Genomic DNA, 27030 nt, shown 5'->3' on the forward strand with positions numbered 1-27030 from the left:
TCTGTTCCTTGTTTTATGTTGTAATTACGTTTTAACTTTTTTTTTTATGTGTCAAGGCAATGAAGGTTTCTTTTTTTTAATAATTTACTATCGTCATTTGTCTTTACTTACGCTGAATTTGCGTTTTCGTTACTTTTTTTTCCCCTTTTCCTTGTGTGTAAATTTTAGTTTTTTTCTTCTTTTTTTCTTTGTGGTTCCGAGCTTCATTCTTCATTACTTATTATGTCTTCGTCTTACTAATGCATTTTAATAGTTCTCTTTCTTTTATTTGTCTTCTCTCTTTACTGTTTTCTCTTCTTTCGTTTTTTTTCCGTTCTCTCTTGCAGGTTTCGTGGTGCTGAGCTTCGTTATCTATTATGTCTCATGTCTGTGTTTCTCTAAAGCAGTTTTATAGTTGTCTTTTCTCACCTTCTTTTCTCTTCTTTCTTTATTGTTTCTCTTGGTTTCTTGCGTTCATATCTTTAGCTTCGAACATTACCTATTACGTCTGCGTCTCTCTAATTCATTTTTATAGTTGTCTCCATCTTTCTTTGTTCCTCTTCTTTCCTTTTCTTTCATTCCTGTTCCTGCTGTTCTTGTTCCTTCTCCTCCTCTTCAACTTCTCTGTGATCGGATCCTCTTTTCTTCTTCTTGTCATTCTTTTCCTCCTTCCGATCTTCTTTTGCTTTCTTGGTTTCTTGCGTCATCCCCTTTGCCTTGAACATCACGTGACTCTATCCTTCGTTTTTCTGTATAAAGTGTTTTCTTTTTTACTTTATTCTCATTGCGGTTTCTATTCTTTTTATATTTTCTTCCTTTTTTTGTGTGTGTTCCCTCCGCAACATTGAACTCTGCAGCATAACATTGTACATTTTTTGTGTCTGTAGAGTCGTATTTTACACATTTTCTCTCTCTTCTTCTCTTTTATTGCTTTCTTGGTTTATTTGCGTTATATCTTCCCCATTCAACATTACGTGACTTTATTCTTCGGTTCTTTTAAATAGTTTTCCATATTTTGCTTCTTATATTTTATTTTTTCCTTCACCTTACTATATATATCTTTTCCTTTACTCTGCATTACATTATATATTTCTTTCATTGCTTCTCGTGACTTATTTAACACTCTTCTTTTTTCATATTCTTTTATTTTAACATATCTCCTTCCTTTACTTAATGTCCTTTCCACAATGTTCAACGCTGCACGACTTTTTTCATTTATCACTTTGTTTCTGGTCATTTTCGTCACAGTCTGATCTTTTTATCATTTTTCTATTATTTTCATCTCAGTCGTTATCGCCACCTCGAGCGCTTCTCTATTATTGCGTTACTATTATTATCTCTCTTTTTCTTATCGCCTTTACCAAGAACGCAAACACTAGATTATAATTTCCACTCATCATCTTTATTTCTTCCATCTATTCTCTTTTTTTTCTAATTCTCTTATCTTCCCTTATTCCCTTATTTTTTTATCTATTATCTTATCTTTTCTTGTTTTCTTCTCTTCTCCTATTATTTTATCTCTTTCGTTATCGTTTTCATTATCTTTCTTATCATCATTAACACGAACCCAAACACTAGATTATCACCTTCATTTCTGCTAGCTTTTCTTACCTTCACTATCGCAACTTCCATTTTTTTTTTTTTTGTCTCACCTTCCTAACCACGAACTCAAACACTAGATCTTGATTTCCACTCATTACCTTCATTTCCTTTATCTTTTCTTACCTTCATTATCGCACCTTCTGACTTTTCACTTCTATTTATTTTTTACTCTACACTTTGACCTTCACTCCCCACCTGCCCACTTCGTTGTCACCTGGATATTCAACGCTTACCTGGTCGCAAATCCGTTCCACTTACCTGTGTGTCTGTGGGCGGGTCTTCGTGCCTCACCTGACTCGCCTCGCCCACCTGGTCTCCTTGTAATCAACCAGAGGAAAATATATATCTCGCCTTTCTGTGTCTCTTCGCTCTTCTCTTCACCTGAACTGGGCACGCGACGAGAGAGAGAGAGAGAGAGAGAGAGAGAGAGGGAGAGGGAGAGGGAGAGGGAGAGAGAGAGAAAGGAGGAAAAATGAGAGGGAGATTGCAGGGCAGGGCTAGGAAGAGTGTGTTGGGAGTTGGGGGAGCTGAGGGTCGCGTGGAGGGGGGGAAGGGGGCGTGATAAATGGCCGGAGTGAAGGTGAAGGATTCGTGGGTCGTGCTAGCATTGTTTTGTGTTGGGTCAGAGGTCAGTATAATGTCCTTTCCCATCCTCCTCCTCCTTCCCTTCCTTCCTCCTTCTTCCTTCTCTCTCCCTTTTCCAGTCCTATATTTTTTCTTTGCCTCAGTTCCATTTGATTATTTGCTATTTTTCCTCCTATCCTCTCTTCCTTCCTTCCTCCTTTCCTTTGTTCTCTCTCTCTCCTTCAGTCCTCCCAATTTTCAGTTTTCTTCTTTTTCTTCCTTACCTCATTTCCATTTGTCTGCCTTTTCCTCCTTTTCATCCTTCCTTCTTCCTTTTCTTCTCTCTCACTCCTTCAGTTCTTTCTTTTAGTTTTGTTTTCCATTTCTTTCTATTTTCACTTTATTTCTTTGTTTTCTGTCTCATTTTCCTCCTTCCTTCTTTGCCTTCTTCTACTTCCTTTCTCATCCTTGTTATTTTTCCCCCTTTCCTCTCTGCCTTCCTTCCTTCTTTCCTTCTTCTCTCTCCCTCCTTCAATTCTCCTTTATTTTACTGTTTTGTTTTCCATTTCTTTATATTTTCATTTTTATTTCTTTGTTTTTTCTGTCTCTTTCCTCCTTCTTTGCCTTCTCCTACTTCCTTTCTCCTCCTTCCCTTCCGCTTCCTCTCTCCCTTCTTCAATCCTTCCATTTTTCTTGCTAACCTCATTTCCATTCGTATGTTTTTTCTTTTTTTCTTTTTTCTTCATCGTTCTTTCCTCCTTACCTTCCTTCTCTCTCCTTCCTTCTTCGGTCCTCCCATTTTTCAGTAACTTCCTCAATTCCTTCCTAACCTGATTTCCATTTGTTTAGTTTCCCTCTTTTTCCTCCTTCCCTCTTTTCTTTCCTTCGTCTGTTCTCTTGTCTCCCAGTTTTTCTTGTTTACTTCGTTTCGCCGTTCTTTCCTCTCTTCCTCTTTTTTTCCCTTTCTCAGGTTTCGTATCTCCTTTCCCAATTTTTTTACCACTTTTTCCTCCTTCCATGGTTTCCTTCCTTCGTCTGTTCTCTTGTCTCCCAGTTTTTATTGTTTACTTCGTTTCGCCGTTCTTTCCTCTCTTCCTCTTTATTTTCCCTTTCTCAGTTTTCGTATCTCCTTTCCTTCTCTTTTTTAAGCTCATTTTTCCTCCTCTTGTTCTGCATCTTTTCTTCCATCATGCTCTCCTTCTTCTCCTTCTCTCCTTTTTGTCCCATTCTTTGCCTCCTTGTCTTTTCTCCCTCCCTTGAAATCTCCCTTCATTTTCTCTCTTCTTTATTTCATATCGTACTGCGTTTCTCCTCCTTTCCCTCGCGCCTCCTTCCCCTCCTCCCTTCCCTCCCTATCTCCCACCTCTCTTCTCACTTTCATCCTACGCCTATTAGTCTTCCTTCCCTCCTTTGCCTTTGTTTCATCCTTTTACTGCCTCCATTATTTTCGCTATTGCCATCTTTATTTTCTTGTGATGCTCTGAAGAACACCTTTCCGGTACCTAATTGTTGTCATTATTTCCTTCTTCTTTCTCCTCTTATTTTTTTTCATTCTCGTATTTTTTGCCTTCTTTATCTACTTCGTCTTAATTCTCCTCTTCATAATCATTTTCATTCCTTTATTTTCGTTTTCTTCATCTTCCTCTTCTTCGGCCTCCTCTATCATTTTATTTTCCTCTTCCTTCTCCGTCTCCCTCCTCATCTCTCTATTTTTTTCTCAATGGCAAACACAATAAACCAAACTTCTTTTCTCATTTCTTGCTCTTCTCCCAATCTTTTTTTCGCTTCAGTCACTTTCTCATTTTCTATCAAGGTCTCGAGTCATTTTTTTCTTTTTCGCTTCTCTCGTCTCCTCCCCTCACCTAGCCTCCTCTCCTATCCTTTTCGCTCCTTTTCTCCTTCTTCCATACCAGTGGCCTTAGTCCTGGTGAACTCTCCCTTCCTGGTAATTCTCCCTCCATCCCACCCTCTCCCCGCGCTCCTCCGCCTCCGCTCTCTCCTTCCTTCTGACGTAACCGGAGACTGTGCCCTCAGATTTTTACATTCCTCGGAAACCTTCTGGAAAAGCCACACACATACACATAAAAAAAACATGGAATAAATTAAAAATGGAAGAGCAAAAATAAATGAAGAGGCGGTGAAGTTAAGAAGTAAACAGAAAAATGCCTAAAAAAGTCACAGAATAAATTAAAAATGGAAGAAAAGAAATAAAACAAGAGACAGTGAAGGAAAATTGCCGTGAGGGTAAAAAGTAAGGAAAACGTGAAGCTAAGTTAGAAAAATGGGCTTCGTAAACTTTGAGAAATAAAACGAATGGAAATGAAATGAAGAGAAATCGTCCATATATTAAGTAACAAGAAAAAATGCCGTGAAGTTATAAAAAAAATAGTAAAGAAAACATGAAGCTTAGTTAGAAAAAAAAATGGACTAGGTGAACTTTGAGAAATAAAACGAATGGAAATGAAATGAAGAGAAATCGTCCTAATATTAAATAACATAAAAAAATTGCCGTGAAGTTAAAAAGAACATAAAGAAAATGTGAAGCTAAGTTAGAAAAAAAATAGACTCGGTAAACTTAGAGAAATAAAATGAATGGATATGAAATGAAGAGAAATAACAAGCCTAATTAAGCAACCGAGAAAAGGTAGAGGGGCAGAAAAAATGAGACGTAGACAGGTGGCATTTTGTAAAAAGAAAAAAAAGAATTACAAGACTTTGAATAATTACGACAAGGTTAACAAAATAAATAAAGGAGTATTTTTAGCAAGAGAGAAAAATTATGGTGGAGTGAATTTGCATTTTTGTGTAGGATGAAAAATAAAAAGTTTAGATAGTTTCCATTTGTCACTCACCACCTCCTCCTCCTCTTCCTCCTCCTCCTCCTCCTCCTCCTCCTCCTCCTCCTCCTCCTCTTCCTCCTCCTCCTACTTCTCCTCCTCCTCCTCCTCCTCCTCCTACTACTACTAATAATAATAATAATAATAATATTACTACTACTACTGCTACTACTACTACTACTACTACTACTACTACTACTACTACTACTACTACTACTACTACTACTACTACTACTACTACTACTACTACTACTACTACTACTACTACTACTACTACTACTACTACTACTACTACTACTTCTACCACCACTACAACTTCCGCTCCTATTCTTATTCCTACTCCTACTCCTCCTCATCCTCATCCTCATCTTTCTACCCCGACTCCTCCTCATCCTCATCCCTCCGACGACCCTTGTGGCTTTCGGGTCTCCAAGACACTCTATCCTCCTCCTCCTCTCTCGGGGCCGGCCGTGAATGGAGGAGGTGAGGAGGAAGAAGGTTTAGGAAAAAAGGGGGAGGGAAGGAAAAGAAAGAGGAAGCAATAGAGAAATATACGACGAGAAGATTGGAAAAGCAATTCGAGAAGAGAGGAAAAATTGGAAGGAAAGGAAAGAAGGAAGGAAGGGATGGAAGCTGGAGGGAACGAAAGAAAGAGGGAATGAATTAAAGACGAGAAAAGAGGAGAAATTGGAAGAAAACGATAGAAGATGGAAGGAACGATAGAAATTAAAAAAAATAGAAAATGGAACACGAAAAGGTAGTTAGAGGATATCAAAGAAAATAAAGAGTATGGAGACGGCAAATAAGAACGTAGAAACTGGGGAATGTCTAATATATATAATAGAGGAAAGGGAAAGGGATGAACAGAAGGGATGGAAGGAGGAAGTAGAATAACATTTAGAATAGAGAAAAAGGGGAATGAAAGGGAAAAGATAAATGGAGCAGGAAGAACCACATAAGGAAAAGCAATGATGAAAACGGAGGTGACAAAATATATTAAGACAAAAAAGGAGAAAAGAGGAAAAGAAATAAAAGAAAACAAATTGGTATTGGAGAGAGAGGGAAGGAAGGAGGGAGAAAGGGTATGAGAGAAAAGGAAGAAGGAAAAGGGCTGAAGGAAAGAAATGGCATGGAAGGGAGAGAGAATGAGTTAGGGAGAAAGGGAGGGAAAACAGGTAAATCTATGGAAAGTGTTTTCGTGTGACGAGAAAATTCACTCAATGGCAGGTGGTTAGTCTCAGCAAGAAGGGGAGAGAGGGAGAGTGGGGGGGAGAAGAGAGAGAGAGAGAGAGGGAAGAAGAGAAGGGGGTTAGATAGAGGAGAAAGGGGAAGAAAGGGAGATTGTTTTCATGTTTCCCTCCTCTCTCTCCCTGTCTCCCTCCTCCCTCCTTTCTTCCTTTCCTCCATTCTTCCCTGCCATGTCACGCTTTTCATCTCTCCAATACTCGACTTAACAAACATTGGAGATTTTTTTACTTTGTTGTCTGGATTCGTATATATTTTATCTTTTCCATTCTTGACAATTCTCTCTCTCTCTCTCTCTCTCTCTCTCTCTCTCTCTCTCTCTCTCTCTCTCTCTCTCTCTCTCTCTCTCTCTCTCTCTCTCTCTCTCTCTCTCTCTCTCTCTCTCTCTCTCTCTCTCAAGTAAACACGTCAAGATTTTTTCCTTTCCTGAAACCGGTAACAAGAGAGAGAGAGAGAGCTGTATGTAGGAGAATAAACAGACTGGGCTTGTATGAATGAGATATTTGAAACAAACACAACACAACCTTTACCTTAAAACTACACGCCTCTCTCGCTGCCTCATATAAAACAAAATATTCACCTAAAAAAAATATATTAAGCGAAATTGCAATAAATAATAATGCTCTTTGCTTTTATTTTGTGTGAATGTTAACGCGGCCAGAAAACTATATGCAGTGAATGTCAAAATATCAGTGTGTATGTGATTGCATGAATGTATTATAATTTGTCATGAAAAAAATGAGCATAGCGTAATAAAATTTTTGATATTATACAGCCGCGTGACCGGAGCTAAAAAGTACATTTCCAATTTTTTTTCTCGCATTATATTATTGCATGTAATTAAATGTGTGTGTGTGTGTGTGTGTGTGTGTGTGTGTGTGTGTGTGTGTGTGTGTGTGTGTGCTCTTCGTGTTACACCCGAATCTGCCAAAAATGTATGATTCTGTGATTTTACTATTATCATTATTATTTTTATTATTATTATATTGAGTATTATATTTTTCTATATTATTATTATTATTATTATTATTAGTAGTAGTAGTAGTAGTAGTAGTATCATCATTATTATAAGTCATTAGTGATAGTTGTAGAAGTAGCAGTAGTAGTAGTAGTAGTAGTAGTTGTTGTAATATTAGTAGTAGGAGGAGTAGTAGTAATAGTAAGCTTAGTTGTTATTGTTTTTGTAATAACAACAACGTGACGTCACATCCGCCGCCTTGATCTGGCTTTCTGATTGGTTGCCGTCCTGAGTGTTTACACCAATTACCGTTCGCCTCACCCTTCCCGCCTAGGCTCGGCGAGGCGAACTGGAGCACGTCTCTATACTTCCTTCCTTCCTTCCTCTCTTCTCTCCTGCCTTCCTTCCTTTCTTCCTCCCTTCACTCCCATTCCTTTCTTTCTCCCGCCACTCCCAACCACCTTCCTTCCTTCCTTCCCTTCCTCCCTTCACTTCCTTCCGCCCTTCTTTTTTCCCCTCACTCCCATCCGCCTTCCTTCTTCCCTTTCCTCCCTCCTTCCTTCCTTCCGTTCTTTCTTCCTTCCAACCTCCTTTAATGTAGTCTTTATTATTACTTTTTTTTTCTTTTTCAATATTTTCCTCTCCACTTTCCTTTTTTTCCAATTTTCTCCTCCTAAACTTTTTTTCTTATTATTATCCTTCCCCTCTTCATCTTCCTCCTCTCTCTCTTTCTCTCTCCTCCTCTTTATTAATATTATGATCAAGGAAACTTTTAATTGTTTTTTCTCTTTATGAATATTAACTGGGATCGCCCACACCAAGATTATTTTTTCTCCTAAGTAATTTATATATTTACAGAACGGTTTTTTTCCCGTCAAACTGATTATATTTTTTTCCAACCCTCTCCCCTCCTTTTTTTTTCATTTTTACATATATTTTTAGTTATTGTACTTATTTCTTACCTCTCGCAAAAGTAAATCCTCTAGAGTTTCCATTTTTTACATTGACTTTCCCTTTATCATCCATTTTTCCCTGAGCCACCAAACCAATCTTCCTTACCTGACACTGACTTACTTTTACCTTGTTTTTTTTACCTGGAACTGCGCTTTTTGTCACGCTTCTTGTCTTTTTTTTTTGTCTATTCAATCTCGTTTTCTTATATTTCGCAAAGTTTTTTTCTCATTTTCGTTTTGTTTTTATGTTTTTTTTTCTTTATGTCAGGTGTATCGTCTTTTTTTATGTCTCCTTTCGCTCTATCTGTTTTGCTTTAGTTTTGTTTTGAAGGATTATTTTTTTTTCCCTTCCTGACGTCGCAGTTATCTTTCCTTCTCTTATTCCCATTTTCGTTAACCCCTTCTTTCTCTTTCCTCTAGTTATGTTTTGACTTTTTTTTTCTTCATTTTTGTCCCTTGTCTTCTTTAAAAATTCACCTTCCAAGTTGTGTTTTTCCTTTTTATTCACTTTTTTTTGTTGTTTTCAGTTTTTTTGGTGTGTGTTTTCTCACCCAGTCTCTTTAAACTTGCTCTCTGTCTCTCTCCTTTCTCTTCTCGTCTATTCACTTTCTCTCCCTCCTCTATTGTTTTCATCATAACTTCTTTCTTTTCTTCAATTTTGGCTTTAAAACATCACTTTCTATCTCTTCAATTCCTTCTTCATTCTTTCCTTTCTTCCTCCCTTTCTCTAACTCCTCTTCCCTTCTCTTATATCCTCTTCGCCTTTGATCAGCCTCTCCTTCCTTCTCATTCCCCTTTTCCAACTTCCTCCTCCTCCTCCTCTTCTTACTCCTTCACGTCTTCAATTTACCTCTCTATTTCGCTCTCCCTTCTCTTCCCTCTCTCTCGCATGTGTTTGTTTACCTCGCTTACTCCCCTCTTCACGCCGTCCTCAGCAGTTCCTCTCCCCTCCTTCCTTGTGATTTCTCTTGTTTGCCTGATTTTCGTGTCCTGCCTTACTACTCTCTTCTCTCATCCTCTTATCCGTTTATTCGTCTCGTAATCTGTCTTTCTGTTTTTGCCTTTTTATTTTTATTTTTGGTGCCGGTTCTGCTTTTGTTGTTATTTTAGAGTGTGTTTTATTTCGCTTTCATTGTATACTTTAAATTTTTTCACCTTTTCTGTGGTTATTTTACTTTAATTTTCATCTCTCTCGTCACGTTGTTCTTTTTACTATGTGTTCTATCTTCTATTATCTTTTACATCTTTCTTCTTTCTCAATCTCACTCCCTTCTGTTTCCGTATCCTTGCTCCCCTTAACCTTTGGAATTGAAGTATTTATCTGAATTTTCACTTTGGCTATTCTTACCTAATATGATCCACCAGTATTTTATTTCTCCTCTTGTATAGCTCTATATGATATCTTTCTCCCCATCTAGTTTTTCCTCTTATTATTGTTCTTTATATATTGTCCCCCTTTACTTTTTATTATCCCATTTCAGTCCTTTATAATATTTTTCTTTCCACCTTGTTTTTTCCTCTTTTTGTTTCTATATTCAGTACTTATTTTCTTCCTTACCTTCCTGTTCACCTTGTTCCCTCTTACCTGTCTGATCCCTTTCTCCCTTCTCCTCACTTTCCATTTCTTTATCCTCGCTTCTCTCCCTCTCTTTCCCTTCTCCGTTCTCCTTTAAACCCCACCTCTGCTAACCCTTCTGTCCACCTTGCTCATCCCTTCTCCTTTACCTCCCTCCGTTTACCTCTTCTCTCCTACTTCTCCCTCCTCTCTCTCCCTCTCTCTCCCTCCTCATCCCTTCTGCGTCCTTCATATCTCCTTGGGATTAGCCGCTTCGCCTTTTGTTTACTTCTCACCCTCCTCCTCCTCCTCCTCCGGCGCCTCCTCCTTCTCCTCTTCTTCCTCCTCCTCCACCTGCCCAGAAGAGGATGTGACCGTTCCACTATAATCGACTCTTGTTAATCTTTATTTTCTTTACGTCAGAGGGTGGTGGCCAGTTCCTCCTCTTCTCTTCTCTTCTCTTCTCTTCTCTTCTCTCTCTCTCTCTCTCTCTCTCTCTCTCTCTCTCTCTCTCTCTCTCTCTCTCTCTCTCTCTCTCTCTCTCTCTCTCTCTCTCTCTCTCTCTCTCTCTCTCTCGCTCTCGTTCTCTCCATTTACACGTTTTATACATTTCGTGAACCAACATTTTTGAATTTCCAGTGTTTTGTATTTTGTTTCGTCTGTGTTTCTGCTTTCTTTCTCTTTTCCTACTATTTCGCACTACTTTTACTACTACTACTACTACTACTACTACTACCACTGCTACCATTTCCATTACGTATTCAAACCAGGAATCGATTTTTTTTCACGCATTTTCACACATTCCATCGCGTTTGAAATTAAAATAAACAACAAAAAAAAGAAAAAAAAAGAATGCATGCAATCTACGGGCGCTCATTTCATATTTTTTCCCCCATCAGACAAACACACACACACACACACACACACACACACACACACACACACACACACACACACACACACACACACACAGACAAACATGTACGGCCGCCTATTTATCCACCGTGCATTTGTTAACTTTTTTTCCCCTCTTGATGTGCGTTCCCCCTTGATGAGAACATTCGTATGTGTGTGTATGTATGTATGTATGTGTGTGGGGAGGGAGGCGTGTATGTGTGTGTTGGGGGGTGGTGATCATTTAGTTTTTGTTTTTTTTTCTTTTTATCGTGGTGCATCGCTCAAGCTGTCCATACTTTTACGGGATTCGAACGAGGGGTATGAAATGACACTGATACTTTCGCTCGACTAATGAATGAGGGAGCGGTGTGAATTGTTAAATATACAGAGCGAACGAGGGAGAGAGAGGGAGAGGGATAGAGAGACTGGCAGACGAAGTGATACTGGGAATTACACTTTTGCAGGTAATGGGAAAGTAAACAAATAATTCCGTAATAGAATTTCCCAACTCCGGGCAACGCGAGGAACGAAGAAAATGAGATGCGGGTGAAGTAATGAGAATGGGAAATAATATGACCTTTGTTGTAGATGAAAGAAGAGGAGGAGGAGAAGGAGGGGTGAGGAGAAGGAGGAGGAGGAGGAGGAGGAGGAGGAGGAGGAGGAAAAGGAAGAAGAAGAAAAAGAGAACGAGGAGGTGGAGGACAAGGAGAAAAGTAGGAGGAGGAAGAAGGTTCGGAGTTACATTGATGGAGAGAGTAATTAAAGGAGGTTAGGGATCAGGTTAGTGTGACCTTGGAAAGAGGATAGGCGAAAAAGGAAGGGAAGAGAGTTGGAGGAGGAGGAGGAGGAGGAGGAGGAGGAGGAGGAGGAGAAGGAGCAGGAGGAGGAGGAAAAGAGGGGGAAAGGGCTCTGATCGTGATTACATTTCCATACTTTCCCAACGTAGTTTTTCGTCTCCTGCCCTTCATCTTTTTTTTCTTTTACTTTTTTTCTTCAGATCAACATTTTTTTTTTTTTCGACCTTTCTGTCATTCCTTAACCATATTTTTTTTTTACTTCCGCTTTTGTTCCAATTTCATTTCTCATTTTCTTTTATATTGTCTTTTTCTTTTTTTCTTTTTCTACGATTCAAACTTTTCGTATTTTATCCCTTTTTGTGTTTTTTATTTTATTTTTGTTTGGTTGTGATTATTTATTTTTGTTTTGTTTATATTCATTGGTTTATATTCGTCCTTTTACATTCTTTTTTTTTTTTTGTCTTCTGTTTTTCTACGACTCAAACTTTTCCTATTTATCTTTTTTGTGCTTTGTTTTTTGCTTTTGTTTATTTATCTTTGTTTTTGTTTTGTTTACTTGGTTTACATTCATCCTCATTTACTTTTTGCATTCCTTTTCTGTCACCACATTTTTCGTATATTCACAAGTCAGAAATTCCCTTTTATTTAGTGTTGCAATATATTTTTTCAGCTCTTATTTTGCATTTCACTTTTTTCCCAGTTTCATTTTTTTTACTGACTGTTCAGCATTTCCAGCATAAAGTAGCAGAACTAACCTTTTGAATAAACAACAAAAGAACACGAAATTTATATTCAGCTGACGACTACAAACCATTTCTTTTCTTTATATTCTATGGTCGCGTCTTATCGAGAAAATAAAAGAGAGAATAGATAGAGGAAGCCTTTGAAGCTTGTGATCGCCATGTGGGTCTCTGCGTGGTCTTACGAAACGAGAGAGCGAGAGAGAGAGATAGAGATAGATCGAGAAAGAGAGAGAGAGAGGGAGAGAGAGAGAGATAGAGAGGGAGAGGGATAGAGTGTGAGAGGGAGAAGGTTAGAGAGGGAGAGGGTTAGAGAGGGAGTAGGAGAGGTAGAGGAAGAGGAAGATGAAGAGGAAGAAGAAGAAGAAGAAGAAGAGGAAGGAAAAAAAGAAGAAGAGAGAGAGAGAAGGAAAGATCCGGAGCTAAGAAGTTAAGCGGTTTATAGCTACTCTAAGATCGGCCAAGTTCGCGCTAAGTCGCCTGACCGTCAGATGGCGTTATCGTGTCTTGGAGGAGAAATCTTCCATAAGCGATTAAATGACTGTCGCGGGGGAACAAAATCTCATGAAGGTGAATTTATCGAACAGGAGCAGAGAACGTTTCTTTTTCAGCTTTAATATTTTGTCGTAAAAGAAGAGGAACAAAAGAAAGGGATGATGGTGTTGATGAAATAGTTGTTGACTATGAGGAGAGGAAAAATACCAATGAACCCCAAGAAAGTTGTTATTTTAGGAAGGAAGGAAAATGAGAGGAAAAGAGAAAGGGTAGAAAGGAACGCTATAAAAAAGACGAAATGGTTAATGATGTTGATGATTTAGTTGTCGAAAAAGAAGACATAAAAAACAACAATGAACCCAAAGAAAGCTGTTATTCGAAAGTCAAGTGAAGAGAAGCGAAAGGAGTAAAGAAAGAAAGGAAGTGAAGAAGCTCGTGGATCCCTCTGAGTTTGGTCTAGAAAAACAAAGGCCTCCGTCAGACTCAATCACAGGCTTTCAACATACCTAACACAATAGCCGAGACTCCGAGAAGCCGAGCGGACGAGGAGGACTCAGATATAAAGGTGAAGGCAATCGAATCACCTGTGTAGCGTGTTGGGAAGAAATACTACGAGCGATACGATACACGATCATAGCGGTAGACCAACACAGATTCAGACGTAGGGACAAAGAGAGAGAGAAAATGGGTTGATAGATAAGTAGGTAGGAAGGGAGACTCGTAAACACATATATAAGGTCCCACATACATACATACACAGAAATATACACAGAGATGAATGAGTAGGTAGATAGGGAAGTAGAAAGACTCATACATACATACATACGGTCATACATATATACACACGTAGCATCAATACACACGTAGGTACACACAGAAAGATAAATGGGAGAGTAGTTAGGTACGGATCCCTCTCATTTATACTTCCATACCGCCACACGAACACACACAGAACGGTATATCAATATTAGCTCGGTAGATACGTTAAACAGCAAATATTTACTTTTTTTTATAGTAGGTAGGTTAGATGAAGCGGAGATATATAGTCGACCGAATCTTTCACTTTATTGTATATTTTTTTGTTGTTTCATTTTTACGCTTTTTTTTATATTTTAAAGTGATAGGATAAAGAGACAAGTAGGTGAATATTTACATAGATACAAAGATTAATATATAGATATGCGAACTAAGTATAAAAGTGAATTGGTAGAAAGGTGTATCTTTCCTTCTACCTCTATACTACTTCTTTTAAGCCCCTTTTCTTACTGTTTCTCACATTTTTTCCTCTTCATTCACCCCTTTTTCCTACTTTTCCTAACTTTTTTTCCTTTTTATCTTCCCTTTTTCCTACTTTTCCTATTTTTTCCCTTTTTATTCACCCTTTTTCCTACTTTTCCTAACATTATTTCCTTTTTATTCATATTCACCCTTTTTCCTACTCTTCCTAACTTTTTGACATTATTATTCACCCTTTTTCCTACTTTTTTTAACATTATTTACATTTTTAGTCTCCCTTTTACTTACTCTGTCCTAGTTTCCCTACGTTCTTTTCTACTTTCCCTAATATTATTTTCCCAAACGACGCAAAACTTCGTAACACCTCCCATCCCCTCCTTCCCTGCCTTCCTTCCCCTCAGTCCGGCCGGGCAACAGCTCACGTGGCCTACATGCGGCGTAATTAAAGGCCAGGTGAGGGCGGGAGACGGCACCACCTGACGCCACGCCCCTCCAGGGAAGCTAATGACGAGGCACACACACACACACACACACACACACACACACACACACACACACACACGCACACACCTTCTTACAACTGCATATCTTCCGTTTAATGACACTAGTTTAAAAAGGAAGTTTCAGGACGCTTTTGAAACCTTATTTGGAGTATTCTTTGTTATATTCCACAATTTTCGTTATAAAAGCAACACGTATCAGATATTTCAATTCCAGATAAATATGACGACCTTTGTCTGCCTCTTTATGCCGCACAAAGAGAAAAATTGAATACAGGTGAGGCACAATGATTACCTGAGGAAGTACAAGGAATACAATAGGAGTTAAAGGTGAGGGTACATATACCAGTGAAAACCTTACAACGAGCCCTAACGTGGTAACACAGGAAGGAAAAAATATTAACCTTTTCATTCATCCTTTTTTTACTTTTCCTAACATATTTTTACATTTTTCGACAATTTTTCCTTCTTTCCCCAACATTTTTTCATTTTCATTGACTTTTCCTACTTTTCCTAACATTCTTTTACTTTTTTCGCCCTTTTTCCTTCTTTTCCTAACATTTTTACCTTTTCATTGACCTTTTTCCTACTTTTCCTAACATTCTTTTACTTTTTTCGCCCTTTTTCCTTCTTTTCCTAACATTTTTACCTTTTCATTGACCTTTTTCCTACTTTTCCTAACATTCTTTTACTTTTTTCGCCCTTTTTCCTTCTTTTCCTAACATTTTTACCTCTATATTCACCCTTTTCCTAATTTTCCTAACAATTTTTACCATATTATTCACATTTTTTCCTACTTACCCTAACACAACATCAGTATTTTCTTATTTATTGATTTATCTTGGAGTAGTTGGAAGTGATGACAATATAGATCCTTTGATGAACTTAGGTATCATAGTATCAGGGTAGAGGTTATGGAATTGTGACTGTGCTTGGTTTGGTGGGAAATTTAAACAGATTGAGTCATAAAGAAATTATTGCGTTCATTGATATTTTATTCACAGTTGATATGCTTGTGTTAGTTCATGGATACGATGTTTCTCTCTCTCTCTCTCTCTCTCTCTCTCTCTCTCTCTCTCTCTCTCTCTCTCTCTCTCTCTCTCTCTCTCTCTCTCTCTCTCTCTCTCTCTCTCTCTCTCTCTCTCTCTCCTTCACGTGGACACTGAAAGACTGGCAATAACAATTCTCATCGAGACTCTTGCAAACAAACGAGGAAATGGGACACACAGGCACGTACACACACACACACACACACACACACACACACACACACACACACACACACACACACACGCACACGCAGACACGTACACAATTTAAGGTAACATGAGACGGCTTGTGCATTGACTGGTCAAGGCGAGACACACACACACACACACACACACACACACACACACACACACACACACACACACACACACACACACACACACACACACACACACACACACACACTCAAAAGAAAGAAAACGAGACCGAAGAAATCCATTAAATAAAAGAAAAAAAACACTGTAAAGCGAAACGGCATCACGGAAACGGATAGAGAACAACGGAAAGACGAAAAATAAGCTAGAGAAGAAAAACGCAAATTAAATAAGAAGAAAGGAATGAGGAAAAGAAGGCACGTGAGGGGGAAATTAGATAAAGATGGAGGAGCATAGTGATGAGAGAGAGAGAGAGAGAGAGAGAGGTAGACAGAGACAGAGACAGAGAGGTCAGAAAGCAAGGAGTGGAAAGAGAAGAGGAAGAGAGAGAAGACAAGCCAATTCTCAAGGATATTCATGGTGGCAGGGAGGCGGCCAATCAGAGAACCCCGTGGCCATTCTTAACCTTGATTGGCTAATTCCTTCCGCAGTCGGGGGAAGGAGGAAGGGAGAGGAGAGACAAGTGAAGAGGGAAGGGCGTGGAAGGAGGGAGGGCAGCTGACTAGAGATGTAGAGAGGAGGGACGGAAGGGAGAATGACAGGGAAGCGACGTGAGGGGCGAGCAAGACAAAAGGAGTGTGAGCGAAATGGTTACGGAGTGATGGAAGGGAAGCAATACAAAAGGAAATACAGGCGGTGGGGCACGGCGGGCGAGTGGCGGCGGAACGAAGGGAGACAGACAATGACACAAGCGATATGGTAAAATTTGTCGGGAAAAATGTAGCAACGTACGAAAAAATAAAGAAAATATCGAAAACACACAAAATAAAACGTCAAGGGTGCAGTATCTTAGAATCTAGTAACGTGGAAATAAGGAAAATATTGAGAACACAAAAAAATAGAACGTCAGTGCTACAATACTATAATGAAATGTGATTCAAACTACTGATGAAATATATTAGGCAGGCAGGGTATGTAAGAGTTATTGCTTTTATAATTTCAGCGAAAGTTTGTTTAGCCGGAATATTAATGCGATTGACTCCTAATAACTTAAAGCTGGGTATTATGGCAATTTCAATATTTTGCTGCTTACGAGGCTTGGTTCTTATGAGATCTGAATGCATTTCACGTGTGCAGAAAATAATGACAAATAAAGACTTCCATCAAATTAATTTCAGATAGAATTCGTCATGGCCAGCCTAAATTAAATGCATTGGATGTGATATAATAAAATTTCAATAAAAAATAATATACTGAAGCTGCGTCAACAGATATTAAATTATTCAATACGCGATACACCATATTTCCAAATACAACCAACAAAAAAGCAGAGGAATGTGTGCATTGACCGGTGATATATCGTTGTAAAGGTATGCCAGAGAGGTCATGATTAACTGAAGTTTGATTTCTCTTTACTCTGACCGTCACTATGTATCATTACACAAAGCCAACAATCACCATGCAATAAAAGTCTGAGATAGGAAAATGAAAAGAAAAAGAAGCATAAAATCCGTAAATAAGAAAATGGTAGGTAGAGTAAGGTAAGGTTAAGGTTGAAGTTTGCAGGGAAAATGAAAAACGAAAACGACGGAGAAAGAAAAGATCTTATAGGAAAGGGTCAGAAGCAACACGAGGAAACAAGGGAAAGAGCAGCATAAAACAATAGATGAGAAAAAGGTAGAGAGGGTAAGAACCACTTTAAAACCTTGCAACGAAGAAGAAAAGAAGAAAAAGACGGAGAAGGAAAAATCTCGTATAGGAAAGGTCAGGAGCAACACGAGGAAGCAAGGGAGAGAGCAGCATAAAAATAAGAAAAAAAAGTTAGGTAGGGCAAAGACCACGTTCAAACTTTTCAAGGAAAAGGAAAAGAAGAAAAAGAGGAAGAGATCAAAAAAATCGTATAGGAAAAGAGCCAAGAGCAACACGAGGAAGCAAGGGAAAGAAGGAAAGAGGGAGGAGCATTATGTAAATCTACGGACAGAGCTTGCCGTATTTCACTACCACGTCATATTTACCGCCCCCTCTGACACTAGGACCCAGAGAAACACCGTCGCAGCACACGTAAAGAAGACTTCGACCGCACCGCCGGGCCCGCGCACTAAAAATATAACGAAGTCTCATAAATAAATAGCCGGCATTGCAAGCCTAGTATTTTATCGTAGTGGATAAACACAATTTGGTCCTCTGTGTCCCTTTACCTCCAGTCCCGGCGAGGATAAATTTGCCGGGCTCTGAGTGTAACAATGTGTGCTTTAGATTTTTATTCTTGCCGTGGGGGCTGTAGGTAGTTTTGGTGGTGGTGGTGGTGGTGGTGACGGTGGTGACGGGAACGGTAGTCGGACAAGTGTGATGGTTGTTAGCCAAGAAAATTTGGATGTGATAATTAGATTTGTGTTTGTTTTCATGGTAGTGATGGAAATGTAAAAGATATTGATTCGATAGGGTTGTTCATGGTGAGCTGAAGGAGGTATTAGTGTGGATGGTTATAAGTTAACTGTTTGAGGGCATTCGTGGCTATGTATCATCCTCTTCCAACGAATCATTCAAGTTTCCTTATATTTTCTTACATCATATTCACTTTCTTCCCGCATTTTCTTATGGCTTGTATAATCAACCAATAAATGCTTAGAGCTGGAGAGGAGTGGAGTGCTTATAATGGGGGAGGATGATGGTTGAACAAGGGTAGTGGTTAAAGTGGTTGTAGTGGATGTATTTGGACAGGGGTGGTGGATTAATGGTTGTAGTGAAACAACTGACAATATGGTGAATACATGAGAAAAAAAGAATGTAGTGCTTGATTAATGGTCTTCTTCCCCTTACTCGTAAAAAGAGGACACGCTTGCAAGTCAATATATGGAAACATGTGCTACCTTTCATGGCTCCAATGTCTACCATCCCTCGACTACTTCTTGAGAACTTAAAAGAATAGCGATATACAGTCACCCACACGCAAGAAGGCAACGTAAAGCAAGATATTTTCCCACCCACTGTACGAAGATGTGTAACAAACGATAAATCTCCCTCATTTTTCGGGAGACAAGAAGTTATGTTGTGTGAGCGTCCCAAGAGTTGTTTGTTTTTCCTTCTCTGTCTTCAATAGTTGGGCGTCCACCTGTGTCCTTGTGCAAGAGTGACGAGATCAGGGGCGCCGGAGAGCAGGAGGGGCGGCAGCAGGTCTGTATGTATGTAGGCTCGGACATACATACTGTACAAGCGCGAGGATCTCAAATATTTAGGGTGGAATAAAGGAATGATGTGTGTCAGCTATAAAGAAGTGATGAACCTCGTCGATTCTTGCTCCTGCTGCGTCACTCTCCTTTTTCCTTTCCTATTCGTTTCGCAGCCTCCTCCTCCTCCTCTTCATCGTCATCCTCCTCTCGTGTCTTCCTCTATTTCTGCTCTTCTTTTTCCTTGTAATTTTCTTCTTTTTTGTCGTCCTTTTTTTCATTTTCTGTTTGATTTTGCGTTCTTCAAAATGCTCCTTTTCTTCTCCCTCCTCCTCCTCCTCCTTCTCCAATTCCCTATCCTCCTTATACACTTTCTCCTGGTCCTTCTCCATTTCCTTCTTCTCCACCACCTCCTCCTCCTCCTCCACTTTCTGCAGCTGGCTCCGAGCTCTCAATAGAATAAATAGAAGCTTTGCATACACACGTAACAGACACTCTCGTTTAGCTTTCTGACACACACACACACACACACACACACACACACACACACACACACACACACACACACACAAACACACACACGGGGGAGTAGTCAACAGAGTACGAATTTGTATTTTTGTTTATTTCTGGCGATGATAGATTTAGTACGGTATGATGAATCCTGAGGTCACAGCCCCCCCCCCCCCCCGGGAGGCCCCATAAATAATACCGAATATAAATGGAATGACGGTGTAGTGATTCGTGTACAACAATCACATCACAGTTTTAGGGAGACTAATTTTTTTGTCGTATTTCTTTTTGGGGGGGACTTTTATTGTTGTTGTTTCACTGATATTGGGTGGAAAAATTACCAGGTCTCCCTCTCTATATTTCTCTATCTGTCTATCTACCTTTGTATCTATTTTTATCCGGGTGTATTTAACTATTTTTTCGGGTTTTCATTTCGTTTTTTTCGCTTGTTCCTCTTTTTTCCTTCGTCATATTCCCTCCAGCGTCCCAGATTTGTGTGAACCTCGGCGATGTAGAGAGGGAAATAGTGAGAGAGAGAGAGAGAGAGAGAGAGAGCATCCATTTGTTTGATTAGTTTGGGATGTTCAGAGTTCCTCGCCGTGGTAGTACGAGATGTGGTAGTGGTGCTGCTGATGATGATGATAACTCCACCACCACCACCACCACCACCTCTATTATCATCACTATTATCATCAACATATCGTTCTTTTATTGCTCGTTCTCCCTCTCCCTCTCGGCACATTTCCTGGACTCGATCGTGGTACAGCTCCCCCCCCTGCGCACCCTTCCCCTTCCCTCACCCTGAAATAATTGTTTGAATAGGACTGCTGAAAAAAAAGATTCGGTCTGCTTATTGTGTTTCTCAATTTCTCTCATTTTTACTTTTCGTGATCTGTTTTTTTCCGTGATTTTTTTTTTTTTTTCTGGGAGAGCTTCACCTCGTTAGCGAACTTTGTGGAAATAAATGTGTGTCTGGCCAGCTTTTATCTCATTAATCTCCGTCTACTGTCGAGGGCGTGCCGGGCTGAGCGGCGGGAGTGGCGGACCCGTAACTCTACTCCTCCGTGTGAGTGTTTAAAGGTCCAGCAGAATAAGTCGAGAGATGTTGAGCACGAAAATAGTCAGGGGTGTTACGTGCAAGTGTTTTTTTCCTCTTATAACCTCTTTCCCTAACGCTAGGCACCTCAGATGACCAACGCTATGGCACCTAAGATGACCAACACTGTGGCACCTCAGATGACCGACACTGTGGCACCTAAGATGACCGACACTGTGGCACCTAAGATGACCAACACTGTGGCACATCAAATGACCAACAGTGTGGCACATCAGATGAGTGTACAGACGGAATAAGTACTGTAGAGGGTTAGCTCCCCAGCACGAAGGCCGCAATTTATTTCCTGGGCATAGGTATTGCCAGGTAACTGCTGGAAAAGTGGCAACAGACCGCTCATTCGTCTTTGCTTCACCCGGGCAGTAACAGAAACCCTCCCTGAATGAAAACCAACACATTTATGACGTCAGTAATAAGTTATTGATGTTGACCCGGCAGTCATAGTTTGTTGTGCATCTAACTGGTGAGGCAAATGTGAGTCCAGACGCAGCACCCTTGGCCGGGCAGCGTTCTTTAAAACATAGATATTCGTTCACCGACCAGGTCTCTTGACATTACTAAAAGCTGTGTCCCCGCTGGGTGGTACTGAATTATTTACTCGTGAAGAAGTGGAAGACATATATTAGGAGAATCCTGTTTTAGCTCACGCCCCCAGCCGTCCATATCACCTGAGTTTCCTTTATAACGTAATCATTCTGTTTGTTGGGAAGTTGTTTTGAGTTTTGTGTCCTGTTCGGACTCTCATCTGAAAAACAATTAATTTTTAATGGCACGGTATTAGTAGCTACTTATTATCCGTGAAAATGACAAATATTTAGAGGTTTTATTTACATTTCTTTCAATAAATAACTGAAAATTGGTTTCATATAATCTGCTTCTTAAGATTAAAAATACACCACAAAAAGTTAGCAATTCATTGCAGTTTTATACTAATTGTTCTTGAGATAAAAAAACTTCCCCCAAGTTTCCAATCAACTGGTGTTTTCCTTTACGCGGGCCAACTTAAGTCAATTAGTTGATTTTTAAACTCTGTTATTAGCAAACATTTGGTGAGCCGTTTCTTGAATCTCATTCAGCTCGGCTTCTCGGCGGTTCTGGCGGGGCAGACTCTTGCTCGAAACTCCTCACGTGAAGAGTTTAGGGTTTAAGTTTTTAACACTCCCTACACTATTCACATCTACCGCAACACACCCTTCTAATAAGTAACACATAAGCAACACACATCACGTTTCATTTTCCCTACTCTCCCAGACGGTTCCCTCAACTATTCCCATTTTACCCTTGCAGGTCTATCCCGTCTCTTCCATTACTTTAACTTTCCCAGAGCTCTGCCGTGACACTTCTCCTTCCCCAATCTTCGTCTTTCTTTTCCAGCCCTCCCCCTTCCCACAATTCTTCCACAACTATCTCGTCCTTCTCGCATTTTTTCCTCCTCCATCTCTGTCTCCGTGCCTCTCTCACCCCCACAGAGCTTCCCCAGTCCTTCAGTCTCTATTTTCTTCTCGCAACTCCTCAACCTCTCTCACCTCCCCTACCACATATCTTCGCTCCCTTGCTGCTCTCCTTTCCCTCCTTACCCTCAGTGCCGCCGAGACCTTTCCCCCTCATGCCTCACATTCCTCAGTCCCATCTTCTGCTTAGTACGCCATGCCAGTCTGCCCCTCACCTCGGCTTGTCATTCCCACCATTCTTTAACTCCCTTGGTGATCACTCTGGTTCCTCTCCTCTCCTCCTTGGTCTCTTCTGTACCTCAGTTTATACGTTTATTTTTTTTTTCTGAACATCTTACATTATCTTTAAATATCTTCCTTATTTTTAGTTACTGTGATCTTTATTTTTTTGCGTTTTTCGTGATTGTCCATTTCGTTTCGTTTCCTTTATTTCACTTATTTTCTTCGGGTTCGTATTTTCTGCTCTTTTTACAAACTAACTTTCATTCTTTCCCGGTTTTTGTTCCATTCTCTCTCTCTCTCTCTCTCTCTCTCTCTCTCTCTCTCTCTCTCTCTCTCTCTCTCTCTCTCAACACACACACACACACACACACACACACACGCACAATAGCCAGGCTCTCCCACATGACATACCTAGCCACGCATCCCTTTATCCCTTTATCCTCCCGCATCTCCCTCCTCCTCCCTTGCCTTTCCTTCCCTAAGCCACTGTGGATTAAACAAACATTACTTGGAATTTCAATCGGACAACGGGAACAGTGTAAAAGCCGTAGTGCACTCTTTTTTCATCCCGTTTTCTCCTCACGTACTTCCCATTCTCTCCGTGTGTCGCGCCTTCAAAGAAAATGGGCATTGCGTGTGTTTTTTGTGAGGTAAGAGGGAAAACTATGCTATACCGCGGGATTTCCTGGTCAATTTAGCCATTTCTTTTCCTGCTCGAGATTCATCCCAGCCTCAAAAAAGGAGACAAAAAATAAGAAGTTTGAATAGGTAAAAGGCTTTCAATATGGCATACGATTTGAATATGGAAATTGGGTGACCTTAGACTTGGAGGAGGAGGAGGAGGAAAGAGAGGTACGTGACGAGGGCGAAAGAGAAGGCAAAAAAGGAAGGAAGGAGGGAGGAAAAAAATGAAGGGTGAAGGAGGTAATAGAGGGAGCAAAGATTTTTCACCTTCGTTTATTTTTGCCTTAATATCTTTTTCCAACTTTTCCTTCCTTCCCTATTCTCTGTTCCTTCCTTTCTTTAGTCTTCTATCCTTTTCTTACTCTCCCCTTTCTTCCCCATTCCTTTCATCCCCATGCTCTATTCCTCCCTTTCTTCCGCCTTCCACTCTATTTTTATTTTATTTTTCCTTCCCTTATCTCCATTGCCTCTCATTATTTTCCCTACCCTTCATTATTTCTCATTCTTTCCTACTATCTCCTTTCTTCCCTCATATCCATTGCCTATCATTCTTTTCTTACTCTCTGCTGTTTATCATCCTGTCTTACTCACTCCTTCCTTCCTTTATCTCCATTGCCTATCATCCTTTTCTCACCCTCCATTCTTTTCATCCCTCCTTACTTTCTCCAGTTTTTGCCTCCATCGCCTATATTTCTCTCTCCCTCCCTCCTTCCCTCCATCCATCCTCCTTAGGTATTCAGAGAGACCTTTCCCTCCCTCTATCCTCCCACTTTTTACATACATTCATGCGTTTACCTCCGGCACGTGTTGTGTTGTGTTTGCTGGTGCTTCAGGAGGTGCAGAGGTACGCGCTGTTTCATGTTCACCTGCTTCTGCCTTCTCCTCCAACCTGGCGTACCTGTGTAGTTTGTTGATGTTGTATTTCCAAGGTGCTGCTGTGGTGTATTGTGTCGGGTATTTTAGTGGCTCTTCGAAAATATGTTGGCGTCTGAGTAGTAACTTTTTTTCGTCGTATTTTGTAGTATTTTATGTTTTCAGTTTCCTTTAGTTTAGTTTTCTTCATTTCTTTACGTTCGCCCATGCTTACTTTTCAAAGCAGTTCAATTTTTTCAACATCAAAGACATATTTTCAAGGGTTGTCTCATTATCCATATACTTATTTCTTCAAACTTATTTTTTCTTGGACATCGTTACGCTAAATTTTCCCGGCTGCGTATTATAATAATCATATGATCGTATTCGTCCTCTTAATTATTATATACAGCGCTAGACTTTCAGGAGCATCAAAATAATATACTATCGTGTTTCCAATCACGTGTTTCGGTCTTTCTTTTCTAACATTTTTTTCTTCGTAAGTCAAGTTTTGGCAAATTGTGTGAGGTGTGATGGCGTGCGTGCGTCAGCTGATCACCGCCCTTAAGTGAGGGAATTACCGCGTTAGTGTGGCCGAAGGTCGCGTCTTTACGAGGTTATGGGGCGAGGAGTGATAAGAGGCGGAGGGGAGTAAGGCGGCGAGGGGCGGAGGCAGAGGCAAGGGGCAAAGACGAGGGGAGGGCGAGGAGACGGAGGAGGAGTAGGGGTTCGGGGGGGCTTAACACATCAGTCCATTAGGGTGCTTCCTGCCTTCACCACCTTTATTTTTGCCCGCCTGACCTCCCCTTACCTCAGCGCACCTCACCTCACCTGACCTCACCTCACTTCCCCGCATCTCACTGCATGTCAATTTATCTCGTACCGTCCGACTCCGTTAAGTGTACTCGTTGTGTGTGTGTGTGTGTGTGTCTGTGTGTGTGGCTGTGTGATGAAGGTGATGTGTGTGTATCTTTTATCTTTCTATCTTATTTTCTGATTTTATCCGCACTTTATCGTTACTTTGCGTCCATTTTGACAACGTAAACACACACACACACACACACACACACACACACACACACACACACACACACACACACACACACATGAACTTGACAGGCATCATTATCGTTGAAATGTGCTCATAAACTCGTGGCAAATAACTCGTTTAGTTACTCGTATATTTTCATCCATGAACTTGACGGAGAAATAAGACTCGCGCTCCCTCGTGTAATAATAACAATAATGAAGATGAGAAAAACCATGAAAATAATAATAATAAAAATAATGATGATAATAATAATAATAATAATAATAATAATAATAATAATAATAATCTTTTAGATCCACCTGGACTGAACAGAGCAATAAAAATACATTAAAGAGACAGCTATCCAAAGCACCATGACCGCTTTACCTGGTCGAGACAACAAGGCAAGGTCAACACACATTCTCAGTGATTGAATGGACGACTTGGACGAATCCCACGACCATGTGACACGACCTCTGTGCTCAGGCCCTCGCCAACACCTCAGCGCATGGCGGCCGCAGAGTAACCTGTGGTCGTACCTCATCCAAAGCACCCCAGCGTCGGCCGCAACGCACGACGCACCGATGACACCTCATAACCTCATCCCCTGGAGCCGTGAAAAAAGGGAGGAGGAGGACGAAGCAGGTGGAGGCGCGGCAGGCTGGCTGCACCCTCTCCCGGCCAGCCCGCGCCCTACACACCACCCACCGCAGAATCACATATATTTCGCCTTAACTCGCTGGGCTGTCCTCTCCTGCTGGAGCGTGTGGCGGGAGACAGACCCTCGACGTAAAGACAGACGCCTACTGACGCCCGCTGACAGGAGGGGCGCCAGACGTCTCTACCGCGCCATGGCTCACCACTCAGGAGCGGGGCGCCCTTGTAAAACTGAAGAAAGTGTGAGTAATGGGAGTGAGAGAGTTGACTGTGTGGGAGTGTCCGACAGCCAGGCGGCGGCGGCGGGGCGTGTGAGGGCGAGCGGTGCCTCAGTGAGCCGCGAGGAGGTGGCTGCCCCGCGGTGGCTCACCCCCGGCGCGGCGTGTGGCTCCCGTGACACCAGTGGGCGAGGGAGCTGGTCTCCGCCGCCACCCATGTGCACGAACCAGAAAAGGACTTCCCCCACGCACCCGCCCGCCGCCCGCTGTGCTCACTCCCCCGCCATGCTCAAGATGGGCGCCTCCCCTGTGCTCGTGTGGGTGTTGCTCCTCGCCCTGGCCTGTGGGGGCGGGCGGGTGGGCGTCGTGGCTTCTGAATTCCCCGATCGTGAGTGCTGTGACTCTGCCCCGCCCCCGCCGCCACATTACCACACCACCACCTCCACCACGCCGGGGCCGCTTGTCCGCACGCTCTCCACATCCAGCACCCCGCCGCCCCCAAGCTTCTTCCCCATCGCCTCCATATCCCCGACAGGTAAGCTTCCCAACTCCTCCTGAGAGTCAAGTGTATAATTCCCTCATTCTGATTTGTCTTGGATTCCACGTTTATTCCTGTTCCCACGCACGTCTCTCCCGAATAAGGTAAGAATGTATAAAGATAAATGTGAATGGGAGGGAGAAGTAATGAGAGGATGAATGGACAGGTTAATTTAAGGCTCAAGGAAGGTAATAAGAGGAGGGAGGAGAAAATTAATAGTTGAGACAGAGAAGCGAGTGATGTACAGAAAAAGGGGAGAGGGAGAGAGATGTAATACGGCCGCTCTAAAGAGAGAAACGAGAATTAAATGGGAAGATTTCGAGCTATATATTCTTTTTATTCTTGTTTTTTTTCATATATGTTAAAAAGATAGTGGAATTTTGGAAAGGTTATTTTTATCTGTATTTCTCTATATCTCTTTTTCTTTTTTTCTCTAATTCAGATATTGTACTATTAATCATCCTTCTACTCACACACATTTAATCTTCTTCCATCCCTCCCTGCCTCCTCCTTCTCCACTCTTCCTCCTCCCTTCTTCCCTCCCTCCCTCCCCATAGGTAGGGTGGGTGACTCCTCTTTCCTCCTCTCGCAACTAATTTGATGGAGGGAAGAAACGTCCTCCCAAGAGAAATGTGTCGTCCCATCCCGCCTCTCTCTTCATTCACCTATGCCCTCCCATATCTCTCTCTCTCTCTCTCTCTCTCTCTCTCTCTCTCTCTCTCTCGCTCTCGCTCTCGTTGTCAGTCTCTCATTCTACTTCTTTTCCTTCGTCTTCGTCTTCTTTTTCTTCTTCTCTTCCTCTTTTTCTTCTCCGTCTTCTTTTTGTTTTGTTTTTCATCTCTCTCTCTCTCTCTCTCTCTCTCTC

The 27030-nt window shown here is 41.1% G+C and overlaps 1 protein-coding gene across 3 annotated transcripts in view; it reads left to right on the forward strand.

The window, feature by feature from the left end:
- LOC127001506 (uncharacterized) overlaps positions 1 to 26487 on the forward strand; it is a 68286-nt gene extending 41799 nt beyond the window's left edge. For 2 of the 3 annotated variants that reach the window (XM_050866100.1, XM_050866099.1), the window contains exon 2: positions 25067 to 26487. In XM_050866100.1, the coding sequence (XP_050722057.1) occupies positions 25187 to 26185 (999 nt within the window). In that variant the 5' untranslated portion in view covers positions 25067 to 25186 and the 3' untranslated portion in view covers positions 26186 to 26487. The remainder of the gene's footprint in view (positions 1 to 25066) is intronic. The other variant, XM_050866101.1, reaches the window with a different exon arrangement.
- Positions 26488 to 27030: the final 543 nt, after the last annotated feature.

Source organism: Eriocheir sinensis, chromosome 21 (assembly GCF_024679095.1).
Source record: "Eriocheir sinensis breed Jianghai 21 chromosome 21, ASM2467909v1, whole genome shotgun sequence".
NCBI classification, from domain to species: Eukaryota; Metazoa; Arthropoda; class Malacostraca; order Decapoda; family Varunidae; genus Eriocheir; species Eriocheir sinensis.